General features: G+C 40.0%; 1 protein-coding gene across 2 annotated transcripts in view; it reads left to right on the top strand.

The window, feature by feature from the left end:
* anapc7 (anaphase promoting complex subunit 7) overlaps nt 1-25285 on the top strand; it is a 36521-nt gene that overhangs the window by 116 nt on the left and 11120 nt on the right. Inside the window, exons 1-9 of one of the 2 annotated variants that reach the window (XM_052031747.1) lie at nt 6-287; nt 4030-4108; nt 5074-5260; nt 14259-14378; nt 14836-14947; nt 16914-17067; nt 17410-17552; nt 18241-18358; nt 23180-23376. In XM_052031747.1, the coding sequence (XP_051887707.1) occupies nt 14292-14378; nt 14836-14947; nt 16914-17067; nt 17410-17552; nt 18241-18358; nt 23180-23376 (811 nt within the window). In that variant the 5' untranslated portion in view covers nt 6-287; nt 4030-4108; nt 5074-5260; nt 14259-14291. Of the gene's footprint in view, nt 1-5; nt 288-4029; nt 4109-5073; nt 5261-14258; nt 14379-14835; nt 14948-16913; nt 17068-17409; nt 17553-18240; nt 18359-23179; nt 23377-25285 lie in introns of those variants that run through there. The other variant, XM_052031746.1, reaches the window with a different exon arrangement.

Genomic DNA, 25285 nt, shown 5'->3' with positions numbered 1-25285 from the left:
GTCGCCTTGAGGTGTGTTTTCTCTTTCAACCAGCAGTTTATTTTTTCCCCTCAGCCGGACGTAGTCAATGTGACGGACGGTTCCACAGGCGCGGGTCGGGTACCTCAGACTGGTGGAGGCCCACAGCGCCATTTTTGATGTGCTGCTGTGGCGTCGGCTTCGTGCTCGGAGCTGTTAGCTGCAAAAATGAACGTTATCGACCACGTCCGGGACATGGTGGCCGCTGGCCTGTACTCCAACGTGAGACTACTCAGCAGTTTGTTGCTGACCATGAGCGACAACAACCCGTAAGTGGTAACTGGCGAGCTTCGCTTGTCTTCCTCCCAACTTTCCCTCGGCACCTGCCCTCTCTGTGGTTTAAAGTGTAGCGTCTTTTGAATCAAAAATGTTACGTCCCCTTCTCCTCTCTCGGTATTTCTAACCTCACCAAAAATTGACGTTCAAGGTTAAATATACCTTTGTCATAGAGGCACAAGAGACTGCAGGTGCTGGAATCTGGGGCAACACACAAAATGCGCCGGAGCAACTGAGCGGGTCAGGCAGCTTCAATGGAGGGGAATGGACAGTCAGTTGACGTTTCGGGTCGAGACCCTTCATCTGGATGGTCTCGACCTGAAACGTCGACTGTCCATTTCCCTCCATAGGTGCTGCCTGACTCGCTGAGTTCCTCCAGCACTTTGTGTGTTGATGCCTTTGTTGTAGTTGTCTGGCTCGCAAGAGCTGTTATTATCACTGAGTTGCGAATTGGGGATGTAGCAGTTTTTGTATTTAAGTCTTTGTATTTAAGTGTCCAAGGTCTTGTAGTACTGTCGCCTCTGAATTAGAATGGATTCAAGTTTCCATGATGCTGTAAACATTGACTGTCAGAACCCAATGTCCAGAAAATTATGAAAGTTATATTAGAAGATGTAAGCATGTAATCTGGGTTATGTTCATTGTTTGTTTGCACCAGCACATTGAATATGCCATCTACAGATCTCTCCTGGCAGTTTACTATCTTTCTGTGTATTTCCTTTTCGTACACCCTGCCCATCGTCTTTATTGATGGCAGAGCATTAAGCAGTCTTGACCCCTTAAATTTCTTCTCTAAATATGTGTTCCTGACCACTTTTCTTTATCGTTATGCCCCATCTGAAAAGCCTTTTTTGTCTGATTTAAGCTTTGTGTCATTTTAATTCTGACATGTCTTTTTTTTTCCTCTGTAAGCCTCTATGGAATGTTTCCTTTGCTAAAGACACGTTCTTAATTGAATGCTACCTTATTGGGGGGATTGGTCTTCAGATACAATGACAAACATTGAATGCCATCTGCCATTTCACTGATGTATAGATGTTAAAGAATCCAAGAAATTCTGGTACCCTACTTAACACCACAAAAAACCAGCTAAATATTTATCTCAAATAAGATATTATTAGTCACGTGTACATCGAAACACAGTGAAATGCATCTTTTGCATAGAGCATTCCGGGGGCAGCCCGCAAGTGTCGCCACGCTTCCAGCGCCAACATAGCATGCCCACAACTTCCTAACCCGTACGTCTTTGGAATGTGGGAGGAAACCGGAGCACCCGGAGGAAACCCCTGCAGCCACGGGGAGAACGTACAATCTCCTTACAGACAGCGGCAGGAATTGAACCTGGGTTGCTGGCGCTGTAATAGCGTTGCACTAACCGCTACACTACTGTGCCTGCCTGGGTTGCTGGCGCTGTGCTACCTGCTACATCTGGAAATTCTGAAATAAAAACAGAATGTGCAAGAAACACTCAGCAGGACAGCCATCATCTGCAGAAAGAGAAATAGGTAATGTTTCAGGCTCAAGACTCTCAGAAGATGGATCTTTGATCTGAAATGCTTTTCTTTCCATAGGTATTTGACTGAACTGTAATGTTAACTACTTCAGTCTGATTATTTCAGTTGCCTGATAACTGCTGCACTTCATATCAATGTATATATCATTCTCTTATTCCCCAAATTGTGCATTTCCCTAAGAATTCTTTAAAAAAAATCCTGCGGAAATTTCAGGAACTCTGGGAAATTCCTGGAGACTATTGGGCCATTGTTGTCTGGATAAAGAAAAATAACTGCAAATGTTATTATTATACAAAATATTAATAAGCACAAAGGAAAAATTCAACAAATTCTGAGATGTAGTAAGATGAATTACAATTCTCTTCTTTGTTGCCACAGCAAGATATTTGTATTCCCAGGCTTTTTATTCTGATTATTTATGGCAGACATCCTACCGCCTATGTTAATTTGGTTACCCAGGGACAGGGATCATTGTTGCTTTGCTTCTGAATCTGTTTTCAATGGTCCCTTCAGCTTTTACCTTGCAATCATTTTGTTGGTTTTCCTCAGCAGTGGGTATTTGTTGTGGGAACTAAATGGAAATTCCTGGTCTTGCAGCAGATCAGCACCAGCTCATGGAATTTGAGATGGAGCCGCACCATTAGGAGGAAATTGCAGTGATGAGATAAAGGACAGAATATGTCTTTTAAGAATTGGGGAAGCTTATGGAAAGGGAATGTCATTGCAAAAGGAAAGGAAGTCATTGTTCAGGTAGAAATGCGTTTGCCATCGTATGGGTTATGAGATAACATTCTGCTATGATCAATCATACAAAAGTGAGGAAAAGGTCCATCTGGTCCATCAGGTGTGTACACATGCGCAGGCACACACTGTATGCATCATTCTGTCAACCCTTAAATGTGCATTCCCCTTGCAGTTGCAAAAATCCTGTGGAAACTGGAACTCTGGGAAGTTCTGCAAATATGGAGGGTAATCAAATTAATCTCAAAGACTAACTGTAATCCATAATAGCAACAACAGTTTAATCCCAATACTACAAGTTGATTTCTCTTGAAGTTGTCCCATCTCTTTTAAGTTGTTCTAGCGAATCTTCACCCTGATGTTTCAGAAATCTGTTTTTGGATGGTGATGACTTTGAAAGAAAAGTATTTGCTTGTTATCTAACACACTATTTACCTATGATTTTATCTACATGCCTTTGTGTTTTCCATAACTACCTATCTCAAGTAATTCATTTAGCTTGATTGTGTCTAATACTTGCATTTAAAAAAAAAAGCAGTCTCCAAAGCATTCTGCACTATCAGTCCTTATGACTCTGGGCTGGATATCCTTGAGTTGCACATCCCTGCATATTTTCCAGATTCTCTGTATCATTCAATGTTTGCAGGAGTCAAATCATGGATACAATTCCAAGAATAGGTTTAATAAAGCCTTGTATACTGTCCTTGAAGGAATGCAGTATCCTCACTGACTCTTGGGAATCTTTAGCCCATAACCACTTAATGCCAAAGAAGCATTCAGGATGGTGTTGAGAAGCTAGAGCCCTTGCATGAGGGAGCACACAAAGGCTCCACATAAGGAGTGGGCCACTTCATTAACTATCCACCTGTCTGCCTCATCAACCCCATATAGGGAAGAGTCTACAGTTCCCACATTGGCTTCCTAGACCCCTTAAAACCATAGTGAAAGCAAATCATCCTTGACTCCAACGGACTGCCTAAGTAAAAGGAATAGAAGCAACTACTGTAAATGCATTATTCTTTAAAAACCTATCCAACAATGCTATTGTTTTCCATGTAGCTAAATCAAACATAAGGTTTTGAAATGCTATTATCTTCAGGATATTTTGGTTAATATGTTACCTTTAACAGATGTTTAAAACATTCAAATACATGTCTTGAACTTTCCATTCCTAAAGACACTGCTTTTGTCTACATTAACCAATGTCTGCCACACCAATACTTTCCCTTGTAATGTTTTGATTTGGACTAATATTTTAACATAAGCAAATTTAGGAATAGTTTTAATTAGGACCTCCTGAGCCATTAGTGAAAAGTTTAAACAGCAATGGCCCCAGTGCAGAATTTTGTACAACTCCACTCATGATTACAAGTCATTTAATTCTGTTTCTTTATAGCCACCCTGTTAAAGTATTTCAAATAGTTACCTATTTAGCATAACATGTCCTGTCATTCCCATATGGTTTAATTCTTTCCAATAGCTTTATCGGAACACTTATTGGAAATCAAGATATACAGGACTACCATCAATCTGGTCTTCTCCTGAAAGGACATAATCAGGTTAGTGAAGTAGGCCCCCTATGTTCTGATGCCATGGTGAGAAACCACTAAAAGTAGCCAAATTTCCCAAGTAGTCATAAAATTGCATTTTGTAACACTGGGCTACAACTTGTACCAGTCATGGACCCACAATTTTAAAGTCAGATTTCATCCCCAAAAGTAATGGAAACTGAAACCAGAATCTCCTTCCAATTCGAAGAACCAATCTGGAGCTCTATCCTTTGATTTCAATGGCATTTTGGGGATTTAAAAAAAAGAACTGGTCTAGCAGCACTAAAAGCTTTAAGTTCATTAATCTTTACTGTGATGATTTCTACACTTCTTTCTATTGAAGCAGTTTTTAGTTGTGCACCCATCTTGTATCATTGGGATTGTAGAGAATTGAAAGCATGCGAATTAACTATTTAAATCAAAGCATATTTTTATCTTTATGTAAAACCTGTTCCTCAAAACATAGTTTTTTGGCTTCTAACAGAAAGGAAGTAAGTACTTGCATTTATATAACCTTATTTTATGGGATGCCCAGAGTTCACTTTTGGACCATTAATGAACAGCCGATTAAAATGCCCATTCAAGCAGCACTACATTGTTCTAGTCTGGTAATGTGATCAATCATCACTTCTATTGCTCAAATTATTATCATGGTCAATAATCAAAATATATTATTTTGTGCGTTTTCTTTTCCATCTATCTGTCCCTTGGACTCCCTGCAATTGAGTGTGCAAGGCTGTTGAAGTAGAAATGGAGCTAATGTTTACAAAAAAGTGCCTGTTTCTAATTTCATCTGAAATGAATTTAAAAATCAGAATTGAGAAAATAATTTGCTTATCTGGGAAAATTTGTGTTTGTAAGCAGTTGTGATCTTGGTGAGCATCCACCTTCTCCGTGCAATATCAAAAGTGTCAATGAAGGTTGGAGGAAGTCTTGCAGATGCACTAATTTTCCTCTTGTTCTTTGCTTTTTAGAGAATTCTTCTCTCCAGTGCAGAAGTACCAGCTACTTGTCTACCATGCAGATTCTCTCTTCCACGATAAGGAATATCGTAATGCCGAATCAAAATACAAAATCGCTTTGCAGCAGAAGAAGGCACTGACTAAAACTACAAAAGTGAGACCAGCTGGTGGGAGCGCCCCTTCAACACCACAAACGCAGGTAGTGTGTAAAGGACAATAATTTTTAAAGGTATTTATTATGATTTTGTGTATTTGGAGGGGAAAAAGTACTCTGGATAAGGTTGACAAGAAAAGTAAAGGTATGTGCAATATTAGGACATGAGCAGAAAGACATTGAGCCGTGAAAATTTCTGATTACTATTTGAAGCCAATGAATTATAGACAACAATTCCATGCTAAAATGGTGTGTGTTAAGCAATGATGCTTTTTATAATGGCATCAAAATGTCCTCTATCTTTTGAAACAAACTAATTCTCTTCCACTAATAACTGTCTAGTTTGAGGCTAGTTATTGCATACGGAACTGCAAGTACTGTTTCAAACTTTGTGAATGGAGTTCACTGTAGTAGCATTTTTGTAAGTTTACAATATTAAACATATTGTTTGATACATTAATCCTTGGTGAAACAAACTGTTGAGAAAACTATCTTTAATGACTCTAGGGTATTAAAGTCAACATAATTGCAAGTCTTCTTTACTGGAGAGTATTAAAGGAAATTAAACACTTCAAATGTAAAACACAGGCAAATTATATAACCAGGTGTGCTATAAAGATGTAACATCTGCTGAAGTTAAAAGTACAGCATAAAGAAATGATAAAAACTGGTGTCATGCAATCCAGCCAGGAATAAAATATAATGGTCATGATGGTGCTAGTTATAATTGGAAATTGATATCAATTTATAAAAAAGCTTTGCAAGAAACCAATGAGAGATAACCCTTGAATGCAAATGTATCCCAAAGTGTAAGGCAAAGGAAGGAATCATTGTAGCAGCTAAATTGCTTCACACTATGGACAGCTTTTTTTTGTTTCCCCCAACATCTCAACATTAGTTTATTAAAGGGCATTAGCACAGCAGCTGTTGTTGCTGCTCACAGTTCCATCAACCTGGGTTTTATCCTGATTTTTCAGTGCTGTTGGTATGGAGTTTGCATGTTTTCTTTGTGAACGTGGATTTCCCTGGGTGTGTCTCTTTCATCCCACATCCCAAAGACATGCTTCTTTCATTGTTAATTGGCTACTGTAAACTATCCTTCCTATAAGTAGATGGTAGGGGAAATCAGGAGGGAATTAATGAGCATGTAAGTGAGCATAGGTTGCAGAGAAATAAGTGGAGGAATGGGCTTCCTCTGAGCTGGTATAGACTTGATGGGCTAAATACCTTCAGTGTCATAAGGAAATATAATAATTGATCAGAGATTTACATGCTATACTAGCATCTCCTTCATCATGAATACCTCTTCAAAATACTTCTGCCTTAATTTGTAGCTAAACTCCTTCAGCAAACCAAATTTGATATAAAATTGGCTTGCTCTTGGAAGGCAGAGGGTAGTGGTGGAAAGGTGTTATAGAGTCATAGAGTACTACAGCACAGAAACAAGCCCTTTGGCTCATCTAGTCCATGCCAACCTGATCTTCTGCCTGGACCCGGACCATATCCCTCCAAACCACTCCCATCCTTGTACCTATCTGAGCCTCTCAAGTGTTACAATTGAACCCGCGTCTACCACATCTGCTGGCAGCTTGTTCCACACTCGCACCTTGTTCCACACTCGCACCACCCTCTGAAGAAGTTCCCCCTCAGGTTTCCCTTGTATATTTCACCTTTCACCCTAAACCTATCTAGTTCTAGTCTCACCCAACCTTAGGGGGGAAAAAAAGCCTGAATGCAGTCACTGTATCTATACCCCTCATAATATCATATACCTCTACAAGATCTCTCCTCATTCTCCTGTGCTCCAGGGAATAAAGTCCTAACCTATTCAACCTTTCGCTATAACTCAGGTCTTCAAGTTCTGGCAACATACTTGTAAATTTCCTCTGCACTCTTTTAAGCTTATTGATATCTTTCCTGTAGGTAGATGACCAGAACTGCACACAGTACTCCAAATTCAGCCTCACCAACATATTGTATAACTTCAACGTAACATCCCAACTCCTGTACTTGATGAAGGCCGAAGTGCCAGAAGCTCTCTTTATGACCTTATCTACCTGTGACGCCACTTTCAAGGAACTATGGATTTGTATTCCCAGGTCCCTTTGTTCTACTGCACACCTCCAGAGCCTGACCATTCACTGTGTAAGTCATACCCTGGTTTGTCCTCCCAAAGTGCAATACCTCACAATTGTCTGTATTAAATTCCATCTGCCATTTTTTAGCCCACTTTCCTAGCTGGTCAAGGTAATGTTGCAAACCTTAACCTTCCTCACTGTCCACTACGCCCCCAATCTTGGTGTCATCCGCAAATTTGCAGATCCAGTTTACCACATTATCATCTAAATCATTAATATAGATGATAAACAACAACAGACCCAGCACCCATTACTGCGGCATACCACTAGTCACAGGCCTCCAGTCAAAGAGATAACCATCTATCACTCTGGCTTTTCCCGCTAAGCCAATGTTGAATCCAATTGGCTACTTCATCCTGAACACCAAGCGACTTAAGCTTCTGGAGCAGCCTCCCATGCGGGTCTTTGTCAAAGGCCTTGCGAAGGTCCATGTAGACAACATCCCCCATCTTTCTCTCATCGACCTTCTTGGTAACCTCCTTGAAGAACTCTATAAGATTGGGTAGACATGATTTACCACACATAAAGCCATGTTGACTATCCCTAATCAGGCCCTGTCTATCCAAATACTTGTATATCCCGTCCCTTAGAATGCCTTCCAATAATTTACCCACAATTGACCTATAATTTCACGGTTTATTCTTAGAGATTTTCTTAAACAATGGAACAATATTAGCTATCCTCCAGTCCTCTAGCACCTCACCCATAGTTAAGGACATTTTAAATATCGCTGCCAGGGCCCCTGCAATTTCTGCACTAGCCTCCCACAAGGTCCTTATCTGGTCCTGGGGATCTATCCCCCTTCATTCACCTCAAGATCGTCAGCACCTCCTCTTCAGTAATCTGGATATGGTCCATGATCTCGCTACTCTTTTGCCTATGGTCACTGTGTCTGTCTCCAGAGCAAACATGGATGCAAAAAATTCATTTAAGATCTCTCCCAGCTTTTTTGGCTCCATGCATAGATGGCCATGCTGATCTTCAAGGGGACCAATTTTGTCCCTTGCTACCTTATTGCTTTTAATATAGCTATAGAAACTCATGGGATTCTTTCACCCTGTCTGCCAGAGCAACCTCCTATCCTCTTATTGCCCTCCTGATTTCTCTCTCAAATGTTCTCTTGCATTTCTTATACTCCTTAAGCACCTCATTTGATCCTAACTGCCTATGCATGATATGTGCCACCTTGTTTTTTTTCCCTTTACCAGGGCCTCAATATTCCTTGATAACCAAGGTTCCCTAAACCTGTTAGCCTTGCCTTTTATTCTAACAGGAACATACAGATTCAGTATTCTCAATATTTCACTTTTGAAAGCCTCTCACTTACCAAGCATCTCTTCGCCAGAAAACAGCCTATACCAATCCACGCCTGCCAGATTCCTTCTGATGCCATCAAAGTTGGCCTTACTCCAATTTGGAATCTCAATCTGAGGACCAGTCCTATCCTCCATAATTATCTTGAAACTAATGGAATTATGATCAGTAGATCCAAAGTGTTCCCCTACACACACTTCTGACACCTGCCCTGTCTTGTTCCCTAAGAGGAGATCCAGTATTGCACTCTCTCTAGTTGGGACCTCTACATATTGATTGAGGAAACTTTCCTGAACACATTTGACAAACTCTATCCCATCCAATCGTTTTATGGGAGTCCCAGTCAATATGTGGAAAATTAAAATCACCTACTATCACAACCTTATTTTTCTTGCAACTGTCTATCGCTCAACAAATTTGTTCCTCTATATCCCCACTGACTGTTGGGAGGTCTATCATATAGTCCCATTAATGTTGTCATACCTTTCTTATTCCTGAGTTCCACCCATATTTTCTCAGTAGATGAACCCTCCATTATGACCTTTCTGAGCACTGCTATGACACCGATGAGTAATGCCACCCCTCCCCCTTTAATTCCTCCCTCCCTATCACGTCTAAAACATCGGAACCCCAGAACATTGAGCTGCCAGTGCTGCCCCTCCTGGAACCAAGTCTCACTAATGGCTACAACATCATAATTCCACTTGCTGATCCATGTTCTTTCGTCTGCCTTACCTACAATACTTCTCACATTGAAATAGATGTCTCTCAGAACATTAGTCCCACCATGCTCATCAACCTGTCGATTTCTGTCTTTGTTTATAGGCTTAGCATCTACTTTCCCCACAGCCACTCTACTTGCTGCCCTGCCACTCCCAACCCCTGCAATCTAGTTTAACCTGCCCCCCCCGAGCAGCACTAGCGAATCTTCCCACAAGGATATTGGTCTCCTTCCAGTTCAGGTACGAACCGTTCCATTTGTACAGGTCCCACCTGCCCTGCAAGAGAGCCCAATGATCCAATAATCTGAAGCCCTCCCTCCTGCACCATCTTATTAGCCACATGTTAAGCCACTATCTTCCTATTTCTTGCCTCACTAGCACGTGGTACGGGTAGCAATCCTGAGATCACCACCTTGGAGATCCTGTCTTTTAACTTAGCACCTAACTCTCTGAACTCGCTTTTCAGGACCTCATCACCCTTCCTGCCCGTGCCATTGGTACTGATGTGGACCACAACTTCTGGCTGCTTAACCTGACCCTTAAGAATGCTGTGGACTCAATCCGAGACACCTGTGACCCTGGCACTTGGGGGGCAATGTACCATCCGGGAGTCTCATTCTCGTCCACAGAATCTCCTGCCTGTTCCCCTAACCAATGAATCCCCTATCACTACTGCACTCCTCTTTTCCCCCTCTTTCCTACTGATGCACAGAGCCAGACTCCGAGTCCTGGCTGCTGTGGCTTTCCTCCGGTAGGTCGTTTCTTCCCCCCCAAACCCCCCCCCCCCCCCCCCAACAGTATCCAAAATGATATACAAGAAGTCCCCGATTTATGAACGCCTGACTTACACCTGTACTTACGAACCGAGGTCGGTTCGTAAGTGGGCCCGGCCCCCGATCCTGCCATGGCGGCAGTAGGCAGTACACCTTCTTTGGCCCAACCCCAGGCCAAGTGTGCATATGCGGCTGGGGAACCCTGGGCCAAGTGCGCATGCACGGCCACGATCCCCGGCCCAAGTGCTCATGCGCGGACACTGTTCGGAGTTACGTTCAAAATCGGGTTACTAATAGTCTCAAAAATGGAACTCGTTCGAAACCCGGGGACTTCCTGTACTTGTTATTGAGGGGAACAGCCACAGGGGTACACTGCACTGACTGCCTATCCCCTTTCCCTCTCCTTACAGTCCCCCAGCTACCTGCATCCTTCAACCTAGGTGTGACTGCCTCCCTGTAACTCCTGTCTATCATCTCTTCAGTTTCCTGAATTCTCTTCCTGGAGGTCTGTGATCAGTGGTGTTTTGCAAGGATCAGTGGCAGGACCTCACCCCTGTACATGATGTATATAAATGATCTTGATGAAAATGTAGGTGGTCTGATTAGTAAGTTTGAAGACACCTCGAAAATTGGTAGAGTTGTGGATAGTGAAGAAGGTTGTCAAATGACTGAGCAGGATATAGATCAGTTGGAAATTTGAGAGAAGAAATGGCAGATGGAGTTTAATCTGGACAAGAGTGAGGTGTTGCATTTAGGGAGGTCAAATGCAAGAAGAAAGCTTGGATTGTTTTCACTGGAGTGTCGGAGGCACAGATAAGATAGAGGCACGAGACTGCAGGTGCTGGAATCTGGAAAACAAACTGCTGGAGGAACTCAGTGGGTAGAGCAGCACCTGTGGGAGGAGAGAGATTCTCAACATTTCAAGTTGTGACCCGACATCAGTGCAGAGGGAAGATAGCTGGTATGAAGAGGTGAGCGGGTGGGGTGAGATGGCTGATAGGTGGATCAAGGAGGGGTGAAGAATGATGGGCAGAGGTAGCCAGGAGGGGGAGGGATGGAGTTGGGAGATGGTGATAGGTAGAGGCCAATTGTGGGGGGGGGGGGGGGGGGGTGGGGGGGAGGGGGAGATGTGAGTAATGGTGAAGCTAGGTGGGAGATGGGAGGGTGATGGTGGAGCCAGGCTGAAGGGTGATAAGCAGGGACATAAGGGCTACAAATGCTGGAGCCCTGTCTCACTCACCCCTTCTCTCCTCTTCATGCCAGCTATCATTCTATCATTCCTTTCCATTCTCGGTCCTGATGCAGGCCTAGACCCAAAAGTTGACACATTCTCTCTCCTCCCCCCGCCCCCCCCCCCCCAACGAATGCTATTCGACCCTGTGTCCATCCAGTAGAGGTTTTAGGTGAGAAGGGTGAAGTTTAAAGCAGATGTGGGAAACAAGTTTTGTTTTATTACACAGGGTGGTAGTTGTCTGGAACACACTGCAAGGGGAGGTGGTAGAAGTAGATTCAATAGTGACATTTAAGACGAACAGGCAGGGAGTTGAGGGGCGTAGGCCACATGCCGGCAGATCGGATTTGTTTAATTTGGCATCATGGTTGGCATGGACATCATGGGCTGAAGGCCTGTTCCTGTGCTGTACAGTTCTATGTTTGTTTCCCAGCATTTCTGTGAAAAAATTGTTTGTGAAGACAGAAATTCTTACGTGAAGACAGAATCAAGCTATTTGTTTAATTGCTTTCCCATTTTTGTTCCCTATTATAAATTCTCCTGTTCCTGACTGTAAGGAACCTAAATTTATCTTCACAAATCTTTTTCCATTAATACACTTGTAGATGCTTTTACAGTCCATTTTTATGTTCCTTGCAGACTTACTCTCATTTTCTTCATCCATTTTTGCTGAATACTAAACACTTCCCAGTCCTCGACCTAGCTACTTATTCTGGCAATTTCATATTACTCCTCTTTGGATCTAATAGTAATCCCTGCTTTTGTTAGCTGTGGTTGGGTTACATTTTTTGGTGCAAAACCACAAAAGAAAAAACACTATATAACTGTTGTTCCTACATTCAACCCTTAAAATATTAGCCATTGCTTATCCATTGTTGTGACCGATGTATCATAATAGGTCACTTTTCACACCTTCATGATTTCCTTTATTTGTTCTTTTCCCATCTTGATGAAGAATTCTATTATGTTAACTAACCTTTTCTCATTCCACAATACTACCCAATCTGGTTGGTTTCTTAAGATACTGGTCTTACAAAAACGTTCCATACACGCTTCAGGAATTTGTCGTCTACAGCATTATTGCTAATTTGGTTTGACCAGTCTATGTTGGTTGAAGTCTCCCATGATAACTATAAAACCCATGTTACACCTCCAATTTCCTGCTCTTTGCAGTCCCCTACATTTACCACTTCTGTTTGGAAGTCTATAGACAACTCGCATAAATGTTTTCTGCCCCCCGGTGGTGCTTAACTCCACCCAGACTGGTTCTATATGGGGGGAATTTAAATAAGAGAATGATAATTTTAAATGTGGGCCTTGGGAGATTTATCAGCAAGATGATCTCAATGGGACTGGACTAAGCATGAGGCAGAAACTGGCAGTCTGATGATATTGGCTTTTGTCATTATGAGGATATAGGGTTAGAAGCTCAGCTGGGATCAGAAGGGATGCAGTGGTTTCACCCAGTCTGGTTGAAATTCTAGTCCAGGGCAGGATAGAATTGGAAACATGGCATTTCTCAACCCTCTGCCCCTCTCCTCCCTTGCCCCCCCCCCAACCTCCTACCCCCAGAAGTACAACAGTAAAACAAATGCTTACAGCTGTCAATTTTTATTTTTGGTGTTAACCCATAAATTGCCCAATTGTTTGAACTCTTATTGAATGTTTGTTGGCTTGAAGTATATTTGTCTTAACTTCTGTACTACCATTACCTCTCTGTTAACAAATTATAATTTCTACATTATAATGTAATAAAGTTTATAATTGTATCATACTATAATTTTACCAACAGGGCTCCAGTATCTTGCCCAAGTGACCATTCTTCATTTGTGGAGCTAGTAAACAGCATTTGCTGTCAAACCTGATTTTTTTTTCCCTGACACTGAATGCAGACTTCCACCAGGGGTCAATGTAAAGCTGAGGAGTGGAAATTGCTGATCATTTTAAAATGTGCCAAGGCTAATTGTAGCACCTTGGTTATTAGCCTGACTGATAATTTGCAGTCTATGCCAGTTTGATGGCACACTGTCTGCTGGTTTTACCCAGTAGAGTGACAAGGGAATTGAACCTAAATTAAACTTTCACTTCTTTTGAAATTTTTAGAAATTCATAAATGCCATTGGTTGTATAAAGAAAATAGCAGTTATCACTAATGACAATAAGTGCAGAATATTTATTAATAAACATTGCTTGTAAAATTCACATCCAGTTGTCTTAGACTGCTTATCTATTGTATGCGTGTGCAGATTACAACAAATGTAGACAAATTATTTACCAGTATAGGTTAAGTTTGGCATCATAAGATGGCACTTTTACTCTTTAAAGCACTTTAACACAATTGCTGTCAGGGAGTTGGTCATAAACTAAGGTTTATTAAAAGGGCTTGCTACTGCTCTATTGCCTGAACTAGAAATCCCATTTTGATGTGCTGGACATTCATAAAAATGGAGAAGTGAAAACATATGTTCCTTTGATTGAATAAAAGGTGAAACATGGTGAATATGAAAGTGGAAATCCTGGCAACAATCTTTTATAATTGTACAACTACAAAGTGATCAGCATAAGAATAAGGTTAGGCCCATTATGTTAATAATGCCTACTGCATTTTGTGTATGTTTGTTGATTCTAAAATACTGTATGTATTAGATGCAACTGCAGTTTTCACAAAATGGTTCCAAATTATTCAGAAAATCATTGGAGGCGATATATGCTTCACAATGAAGAAAAAAAAGAGGCTTTTCTAGGGCACTGTATATTCTGAGCTGCATAAGGTGATTTATTGTGAGACTCAAACTGTGTAACAGCTGGAGAACATATAAATTATAGAAGAATGAATTGTATATAACATTCTTATTTGTATTCTAGTGTCTACCATCAGAGATTGAAGTTAAATATAAAATGGCTGAATGTTATACAATGCTGCGTCAAGAAAGGGATGCAGTTGCAATACTGGACACTATTCCTACCAGGCAGCGTACTCCAAAGGTTAACATTGATTAGTTTCTTTATATAATAACGTTTGTGGAATTTGAGTAAAATGTTAAACAGAATTTGCCTCCCATTTACTAATTATTGCCAACCTAGTTTAAATTTTTATTTAATGTTATTTAAATTGAAATGTTTTTTTATATATAACATATCAAATAGGTTTATGGAATTAGTTTGGAACCACAGTTACTTTTCCTAAATGAACAATTTTTAAAGAATGATTTTACACTGCTATATATTTTAATTTTGATTCCATTTTTTAAAAAAAGACTTCAAAGTTAGGAGCTGGGTTGATTTGGCTTCCTGATTCACTTATAACATGGTTTGGTTTTTGAACTATTAATCTTGTATTAGATTTTTAGAATATTAGTACTTTTTTTCCTCATGGCTATACCTGAAATTATTCTAGATGGCAAATTACTTTTATTACTGACTCTTTTTCTCTGTAATATAGATTAATATGATGTTGGCCAATCTGTATAAGAAAGCAGGACAGGAGAGGTCAGCTGTAACCAGCTATAAGGAAGTTCTACGACAATGTCCTCTGGCTATGGATGCAATACTAGGTAGGATTTTTTTTAATGGATTATAATTGTTTACTTGTACAATTGACAAGCTGGGGAGAAATGGAACTGAGAGCTAGTGGGAGAAGTTCTGATTAGGAAGACAGACAGAATGTATTCAATACTGAGCGTGCACATGTAAACTGTAATAATAAGAGTTTTTCACTTGTTTTATAGACTATTGCCACAGCAATCTATTTTCCCATAAATTGGGGGTTGGCATGTTGGCTCTTCCTAGATCATATAATGGTGATCTTTTAGTGGAAAAATACTTTGGGTAGAAAATACTTTTATTCTCAAACACTTTTTTTTGTAATTTTGGAAACTGGATATTTGGATCAAATTTTGATCCTTTTAGGAATGCAAAATAGCTATCTAAGTTCACCTTGATCTCAGAGTCAATACAAAATGGAGGGAAGCCATTCAGCCTGCCGAGATAGCATTATCTCAATGTAAGACCATTACAGTTAGTAACACTTGCCTTCCCTTTCCTCATAGCTCTAATTTCTTTTCTATTAGATACTTATCCAGTTCCCTTTTGAACACTTAAAAATGTTAACTTTTAACAACTTAAAAGTTGAACCAGCATTGTACCACTGGGATCTTTACTCTTTGATGTATACATTAATGACTTGGATTTTGTGAAACGTCAGCATACATCTTTCACCTTTACAGATGCTGCTTGACCTGCTGAGTTCTTCCAGTGTTTTTTTTTGTTTCAGATTCCAGAATCCCAGGATGTTGCCTGGGATAGTGTCCCAGTTATGAGGAGATACCAGATGGGCTGGATTTATTTTCCTTGGAGCTGAGGGGGAATTTGATAGAGGTGTACAAAAATTATGACAGTCATAGATAGGGTAGATGGTGGTAAACTTTACCCGATAGTAGAGGTCTAGGGAGACAGAGGGCATAGGTTTAAGACGAGGCGTAAGAGGTTCAGAGGGGATACAAGGAAGAATTCTGTTACCCAAGGAATGATTGGAGTTTGTGGTGGAGGCAGAAATTCTCCCAACATTTGAGAAGTACCTAGATGAGCACTTGAATTGCCAAGTCATAGAAAGCTATGGACCAAGTGCTGGTAGATGGGATTGTCTGGGTGAGTACTTAGTGGTTGATATGGATAGGGTGAACCAAAGGACCTGTTTGTGTGCTGTATGACTCTGACCTGTCCTCCACTGCTACCAATAGGAGTACATTCTGGAACTTAACCACTTACTGTTTAAAGATACTTTCCTCGTGTCACTTCTGTTCTTTTGCCAGTCAAAGAGTGTATAACCTTCAGAATACATGCGTTTCTCTACACTTTTGGTCTAGTCTGTTTTCCCTGTGAAATTGACCTAGGTTGAACTTCTCATTCCTTTTAATGTATCCACCTTGTAGTCATGTGTTATTGTTTGTCCCAAAATGAATTTTGATTTGTACTGGCCCCCCATTTAGTGCTCAGGATGTATTTTCAGGAACAAGAGCTAATGGACTCTATGTTAAAAGTGTTCATAACAGCATTTATATAAAGAGAGATGCATTACAGTTGGTGCTGTTATGCTGGGAACCTGGCACAAACCCCCTGTCCGCTCTTTTGCTGCACATTGGCCTGCCAGGTATGTGGCAGAAATCCAGCACTAAATCCAGCACCCTGGCCAGCAAGGTCTCTTTTTCCAGTAGAGCTACACTAGAAATTTCATGTTTGGATATATTTCTATCTTGAGGGTAAAATGTGGCTCGGACAAGGTACAGGCAGACTCTCTTCTAAAGGGGATACTTTAATCCAGTCAAAACCAATCCGATCTTGAGAGAAATGTGGGGTCATCTTAAAATCACTGCAGAAAAATCCTTTTTAACATGCTTACAAATATTAGAAGGTTTTTAAAAAAAAAATAAAATGAAAGCCAAAGGGTGCTCAAATAATTAAGCAAGAAACATCTACCTTGTAAATCCACAAATAAATTGCCTTTCCTGTCACTTCCTCCAGGCCTGCTGTCTCTTTCGGTGAAGGGTGCAGAGGTAGCATCTCTGACTATGAATGTGATTCAGAGTATTCCAAATTTGGACTGGTTATCTGTTTGGATCAAGGCATATGCTTTTGTTCACACCGGTGACAATACCAGGGCAATCAATACTATCTGGTAAGGAGCTGTTTTATACTGTACTTCAGGGTCCACTTGTGTGTGTATTAAAATATTCTGCTCCTGGTTGGTGTTTTATGTATGTCTCCACTCAAGAGGACATTCCAGTTCTAGAAAATTATTTTACCTTTTAATAACATAATGCGGACAGTTGGAAGTTGGCATGGCTTAGTCTGCTTGCACTTTTATTTTAAATGAGCATCGTGCCCATGAAATCATTTCTGGAAAGAAGTGATGCAAAATGAGATGTTAGCAAGGATGTTTTTTTGTAAATGTAATGGATAGGTTTCTAATCCCTGCACTGTAATTAACAGCACACTTTTACAACCATTTAATCCACAGCTCCTTGGAGAAGAAGTCATTATTGCGGGATAACGTGGATTTAATGGGAAGCTTGGCAGACTTGTATTTCAGAGTGGGTGACAACAAAAATGCCATCCTGAAGTTTGAGCAAGCTCAGATGCTGGATCCATATATAATTAAGGGTAAGTAACATTGAAATAGATACAAATATATTTGAATTTTCCAGTTGATTAAGATAATCACTAGCTTTTCAGTTCACTCAATAATTATAGTTCTAAATTTTGCTTTTAAAAAGGATGTCTAAATGTTTGAAGATTTGATGAGGGTTAAATTGGTATTTAGCTGTATATTCAGAGACATTTGCATTTGTACAGTGACGTTTATGTCCTAAATAATGAAGGAAACTCACACAATATTTGCACTGCCATCTCCCTGAAGTAGCGATGTGACCAGATAATCCTGAGACAAATTGTTTGAGGGATAAATTTGACTAAAATTCCAGGAATAAATCCCCAGCTCTTTTGAATTAGTGCCATAATATCATTTACGTCCAAATGGGATGTTTGGTTATTAGCTCATCCTGAAGACAGCTCCTCTTGCTGCACATCACTTTGGTAATGCAAAAAAAAAGAGTTTAAAATTTTGTGCACATGCATCACCTTAATTTCTGGTGTGGTTCTTGAACCTACAATCTTGAGTTTCAGAAGAAGTTGTGACTGATTTCTTAAACTTAAGCAGAAATAAAGTTTGGATGTCCGCTGGGCATTTGTTACAATATAGCACTTTGTAGATCTGGAATAAGTTGCTGAACAAGCATGATGTGTATAGTACTTACCTAATAGAAGCTTTCAAACAACTATCTCACTTTAGGAATGGACGTCTATGGGTATCTTCTGGCAGGTGAGGGCCGACTAGAAGATGTTGAAAATTTAGGTGGACGTTTATTCAACATCTCCGATCAGCATGCAGAACCTTGGGTTGTCTCAGGGTAGGTATTAATGTTTTAAAGTTTTGCAACAAGAAACAAGGCATTCTTTCAGGTTAATAGATATCTCGATTAATGGTACAGTGGGTAATTTGTATTTGGGTAATATAGTCTTCACCATTGCTCCCATAGATTGTTATACAGATTCTCATGTGCTTTACTTGTACAGGTTTCATTGATGAATGAAAAATGGGTATCTAATTTTACATTTTCCAGCTGATCTTGGGTGAAATCTCAGTTCATCTTGACCTACGTGCTGGAGCTGAGCTACATAAGACCATGTCCAACTGTTTAACCCAACTCCACCCCAAATAAGGTTTTGACAAGTAACAGCTTTTTAAGGTTTTCTTCCCTCTCTTGCTCTTCGGCACAAGCTTTTTGATGCCAACTAATGACACGAGAGAAATGTCTCTTTCTTACCTAAATTAACATCAACATTAATCAACAGTTTTCACAATAACTCAGTAATTTCAAGGTCACCATTACTAATATTAGCTTATCATTCCGTAATTGCTTGAATTTAAACTCCCCAGCAGCCTTAATGGGATCTGGATATCCAAATCAAGCATCTGGATACTAATCCAGTGTCTCAACTACCTTGACACAGTACTCATTTACTACCACATTTCCTACTTTGACTTTGAAATTACTTAATGGGCTTTAAAGTATTTTGGGCATCCTGAAATAATACAACATGTTACTTAAATGTATGTTTTGTTTTAACTGAACTTTGAGGATTTCTGGAAAAACCAGGGGAGTACAGTTATGCTGGTGGGTAAGAGCTGGAACAGTACACATTGCATTTGGAGACGTGTGAAATTGGTGATATTGACAAAACAACTCTGAATCAGCAGTGTTCCACTGACAACAGGAATGCTTCAGGACCTGAAATGCACACTGCTGTATGTAACTAATTTATATAGCAAGGCAGTGCACGTGGACAAAGAAAGTTATGACTACCACTTGCAACATGTATCTAAAAGTGTGTACCCATTTGTATACACTTATTAACCACTTATAGGACCATTACATTACCATTTTGTTCACATTTTGGTAGGTCGGCTATGACAAACGGATGGCCGTCAACAATCTTCTCAAACACTGGCTTCTCAGCTGTAATTTTGTTTTGTAAGTGTGAGAAAGGCAGGTGGATGGGTTACAGCACAGAAGATATTGGGCTGGATCAAGCACAATTTAACATCAGTACAAGTGACAATAATAAACCAGTACCAATATCTTACTCCCTGCACTAATACTGTGACTGCACTTGCATCCTTGAGGATCTGTCCCTGAATTGCTCAGATGTTTTTTTTTGATAGTTTCCCACTGTCAAGGATTTTAAATGTCTCTGATTTGTAGATTTTAAAAATGGTTTGAAAGGATTTAAATAATAAACCAAAAAAAATTACTTTTAACTCCTAAGTGCTATAAATTAAAACAATTGTAAATGCCTGCACCTGTCTTTTTCAATCATGTTGGTGACCCATTCAAATTGATGAGATTATGCTGGTGGAGTAAAACTGGGAGGTAGATGTGAAGTGCATCTGGTTTTTCAATTCAAGTTGTTTGTGCTGCACCCTGGATTTGTTACTTATTCCAACAGCAGAGTAGGAGGTCAGATGTGTGGAAGTTAGGAGCAAGCTGAACGGTGCACTGTAGTTAGCAATAAGTTCTCAAAGGAACCATCAGCAAAAGATAAGTACTTTACAGGTCATTAAGTTCTAAGGTAGTAGCCAAGTGTAATGAATGAGAGTCTTGCCAATACTTGAGTCAATGAAATGATTATTCAGACTTTACCATTTCTGTATTATTGCTCTGCTCATTGTTAATTCTGGGGAATTTAAAATGGGTCACTTCATCAAGGAGACCTACTTGTGATTCTAACATTTTCTGATGTAACCTGCCAATTACAAAATCAGATAAGTAGTGTGACAAACTTCTTCAATTACAGTGCTTATTCTTGCAATTAAGCACTTATTTGTAACCCATTTTCCTCTTGTTCTCTTTTAATTTTGATTTTTCTTAAAATTTATGGAAAATTACTATCAATATTGAAAATGTCTCAATATGTTTCAGAATTTTAAGTGAATGTTAAGGTAAAGAAACTAGTACAAGAGAAAGTCATAATAAGATTGGCATAAAAGACATCTTTGAAAAAACACTAAGATATAATGGAGACGAAGTAGTCTTGAGGGAGATCCAAAATGCGTGGTCTAGGGCCCTGAAAGCAAACTTTAAATTCAATATGAGAAAAAGAGGATAGTGTCTAATAAATGGATAAGTTGACGGGCATTACAGCTATAAGAGCGGGAAAGATGATGAAAGGATTTGAACACAATACAAATAGGAAAGTTGAGAGCTAGAGCAGGTCAATGAGGATAAGGTTAACTGTGAGCAGGAAGAAGCAGTGTGGGTTTTAATTTTGTATGAACTGGTTTATGAATGAAGAGTAAAGGAGGGTGCAAGGAAGACTTTGAAATAATTTAATCTGGAGCTGATCGAGGCACATGTAAAGTTCCAACGCACATTGGGTCTGTGATGGACGTTGTCATGAGATAAGAGTACTTTCACCACATGGTTGAATTGAGCCTGTGAGTTGTCTGATTCAGTCTGTGATGATGGTCTGGAAGGGATTAAAAGCATTGTGGTGGCTGGGAACAGTAGGTTTGGTCATACCAATAATTATTGGCAAGAAGGTGGATATTTTACAAGAATTTGTTTTAGACTAACAGAAGAGGTGAGGGTAAGCCCCTGAGAATCCAGAAATAACACAAAAAAACTCTGGAGCTTTCTCGAAGCATGCCCTTTTCATTTTCCCAGTAACTCTCATTTCTTCCACTCAATGTAGTGCCTAATGTATCCACAAACTCTGAGAGCTCCTTATTGCTAAAATGTCATGATTCAGTCCATACAGCTAAAATATGACATTTTGGGCATTGCAGTTCTCGTGCTGTTGCAAGGCCCGGCCCATGTTGCACATTTGAATTCATTTTTACTGTGAAGTTGATTTGACCTGATAGGTGGCAGGTCAGATGATTGGACAAAATATTTTTTAAAAATGCAGCAAATATCCAAAAGATTAATGAGTACAGAAGAACTTAAAATACAAAACAAAGCCGGCTAGAAATGCAAAAACATAATTCTTTTATAAATATCTGTAGAAACTAACTAGGTTTTTCTGGAAGAAAGTGAGTCAGAGGAATTAATAATGGAAAATAATGAGAGATGAATCAAGCTGGTATCATTCTTCAGTCTTCACTATAAAGGATGGAAGTAACATCCCAGAAACAGCTGTAAATTGGCTATTGGAAGGGAGAAAGAAAATTTAATAGCTGCCAGGAAAATGCTACTGAGCAAATAGTTGGAGCTGTTGGCTGACAAGTTCCTGGGTCCTGGCAGACTTCATTCCTAGAGTCTTAAAAGAAGTGGCTTGTAAGATAGTTTTTTTGCATTCGTTTTAGTTTTCCATAATTTACCAGATTCTGAGAAGGTTCATTAGATTGGAAAATAGTGAATGTAACTCCTTTACTTGAAAAGAGAAACAGCAGGAAACTACTACAGTGCTGCATACAATTTTGGTCTTCACATTAAGGAAGGATATACCTACATTAGAGGCAGTGCAGAAAAAGTTCACTCAATTGAAGAGGTTGATATATGAAGAAAGGTTGAGCTGTTTAGGCCAATACTGATTGCAGTTTAGAAGAGTGAGATGTGATCTTATTGGAACACGAGTGTTTAGTTGACAGAGTGGATCCTGAGCGGATATTTCCCCTACTGGGGTATCTTGAATCAGGGACATATTTCATAATAAGGACCAGCCCATTTAAGAGGGATAAGAAGGAATTTTTCCTTTGGAAGATTGTAACTTTTTGGAATTGTCTAACCGAGAAAACAATGGAGGCAGAGTCATCAAACAGAAGACTACAGGCCCAATTCAGGAAAGTAGGATGAGTATAGGTGGGTGTTGATAGCCAGCATGCACACTGAGCTTATAGGGCTTGTTTCCATCCTGTATTACTCTTATGACTCTACAGGCAGTTACCATCTGTCATAAGGAAAACTATTGGAAGCTATTATTTTCTAGATGTTCCAGATGGGCACTTAGACAAATTCAAGATGATTGACCAGAGTCGACACAGTGGATACAGGGCCCTGTTTCTGTTATTCTAGACTCTTACGGTTTTGTGAAAGAGTATCAAGTTTGACCAAATTATTGGAGTTCTTTGAAGAGTTAACTTGTGCTGTGGATAAAGGGTGGTTGTATAAAAGCTTTTGATGAGGTGCCACATCAAAGATTACTGGGAAAACAAAAGCTAATAGTTTAGGAGGTAGCGCCGATGTGGATAGAGGACTAACGAGCTAACAATGACTATGCCTTGATGAGTGTTAAACCTGATTAACACAATATAACCAGTGGTGTGCCACAGGAATTAGTCATGTGGCCTTGTTACAATTTATATAAATGATTTGGATGAAGGCACTGAAGATAGTTGCTGGTTTTTTTTATCATGACAAAAGAAAGATGGAAAAATAACTTGTGAAGAGGATATAAGGAAGCCACAAAGTTAAGTGAGTGGGCAAAGATCTGCGAATGAAGTATAATGTGGGAAAATGTGAAATTATCCATTTTGACAGGGAAAGTACTGGTCATGAGTGGCCTATTTTGCTCCTAATTTGTATGATCTAGTCAAGCAACCATAACATGACTGCAGAAAGCTTTACTCAGCCCTTGATTTTGTATTTAAGTATATAAAAACTTTACCACAGTCACTGATGTGTTGGAAATGTTACCTCTGACTTTTCTATGCCTTATTGTCTCTGCAGTTATCAATGTTTGTACAGCAAACGATATTCACGTGCACTTTATCTGGGAGCAAAAGCAATTCAATTGAATAGCAACAGTGTGCAAGCCTTGCTATTAAAAGGTGCTGCTTTGCGAGCCTTGGGCAGAATCCAGGAAGCTATTATACACTTCAGAGAAGCTATGCGTCTCTCCCCTTGCAGAATGGATTGCTATGAAGGCAAGTTATTTCTTGACTTATTCTTGTGCCTGTATGATGAATGTTTTCAATTCTGCCCAGGGAAATTGTGTAACAATCACATGTAAGTAGTGAAAAGTAGAACAGCTCAGAATTATTTTGATTTGTTGGCTTTTATATTATTTGAAATTGCAGCATTTCAGTTGGTTTGGAATTTAAGTGGCCTTAGACAATTGAAACAATGCCACCAGTTATCTGATTCTTGTATAGTTGCACCCTCTTTATTTTAAAAAAAGACTTTCGTGTAAACATTCTTCATTAAAGAGTTATTTTAAATTTGTTAACAAATACTTGTCCTCATTAGGCAATCCTTTTGAGGTCAAGGATAACTTTGTTCTGAAGTGACTAATGAGTCCAATGAGAGGTCTACAGATGGCACAGGCGGAGATTGATGGGATGGGTTGTTTGGATTGCTTTGCATTTGGTCTTAGCGTGCTTCCATTGGCAAGACTCGTGCTTTTCCTCGATGCTACTCTTGCCAGTTTGAATGGTATTGGGCCAGGAATTTCCATGAGTTGGTGAAGATATTACATAATTTTCAAGAATACTTTGAGGATGTTCTCAAAGTCTTATGTCCTGGAAATTGCTTGCCATCATGGAGCTCAGAGTGTTCTTCAGACGTGTATGTGGCTTGCCCATTGAAATTGGTTGAGTGTAATCAGAGCCTTGTGGCTGGGGATGTTGACCTGCAAGAGAAACTCCTGCGAATTGATGTAGGAGGATTTTGCAGAGAAAGTTGTGGTAGTACTCCAGCATTGGTACTCCATTTGACTCTGCCTTGATCAGTGTTGAAGGGTTGGCGCGATATAACCAGTGGTGTGCCATACGAATTAGTCATGTGGCCTCAACTTTGTTACAGTGTGTATATCAGAATCTGGTTTATTACCACTAACGTGTCATGAAATCTGTTGTTTTGCAGCAGCAGTACAGTGCAAGACATAAAAATTACTATAAGTTACAAAATTAAATAATGCAAAAAGAGGAATAATGAGGTAGTGTTTATGGGTTCATGGATCGTTCAGAAATCTGATGGCAGAGGGGAAGAAACGGTTCCTGAAACGTTGAGTGTAGGTTTTCAGGGTCCTGTATCTCTTCCCCGATTGGTAGTAACTCGACCAGGGCATGTCCTGGATGGTGGGGATCCTTAATAATGGATGCTGCTGCCTTGAGGCACTGCCTCTTGAAGATGTCCTTGATGGCGGAGAGGGTCATGCCCCTGATGGAGCTGGCTGAATCTACAACCCTCTGCAGCCTTTTGCTTTCTAACTTCTCTCTTCTCTTCCATCGGGTAGAAGATACAGGAGCCTGAGGGTATGTACCACCAGACTTAAGGACAGCTTCTACCCCACTGTGATAAGACTATTGAATGATTCCCTTATACAGTGAGATAGACTATGACCTCATGATCTACCTTGTTGTGACCTTGCACCTTATTGCACTGCACTTTCTCTGTAGCTGTGACACTTTACTCTGTACTGTTATTGTTTTTTTTACCTGTACTACATCAATGGACTGTGTACTAACTCAATGTAACTGCACTGTGTAATGAATTGACCTGTACGATCGGTATGCAGGACAAGATTTTCACTGTACCTTGGTACAAGTGACAATAATAAACCAATACCAATCCTATGCATTGGTGCCTCCATACCAGGTAGTAATGCAACCAGTCAGAATGCTCTCCACTGTACACCTGTAGAAGTTTGCAAGAGTCTTTGGTGACATACCAAAGCTCCTCAAACTCCTAATGAAGTACATGCTGCCTGTTTGATTGTATCAATGTGTTGGGCCCAAGATAGATCATCTGAAATGTTGACACCCAGAAACTTGAAGCTTTTGACCCTTTCCACCACTGACCCCTCAGTGAGGACTGGTGTGTGTTCTCCTGACT

This window comes from Pristis pectinata, chromosome 17 (assembly GCF_009764475.1).
Source record: "Pristis pectinata isolate sPriPec2 chromosome 17, sPriPec2.1.pri, whole genome shotgun sequence".
NCBI lineage: Eukaryota > Metazoa > Chordata > Chondrichthyes > Rhinopristiformes > Pristidae > Pristis > Pristis pectinata.
The sequence above is the reverse complement of the archived record's forward strand: the minus strand, read 5'-3'. Positions and strand labels throughout refer to the sequence as shown.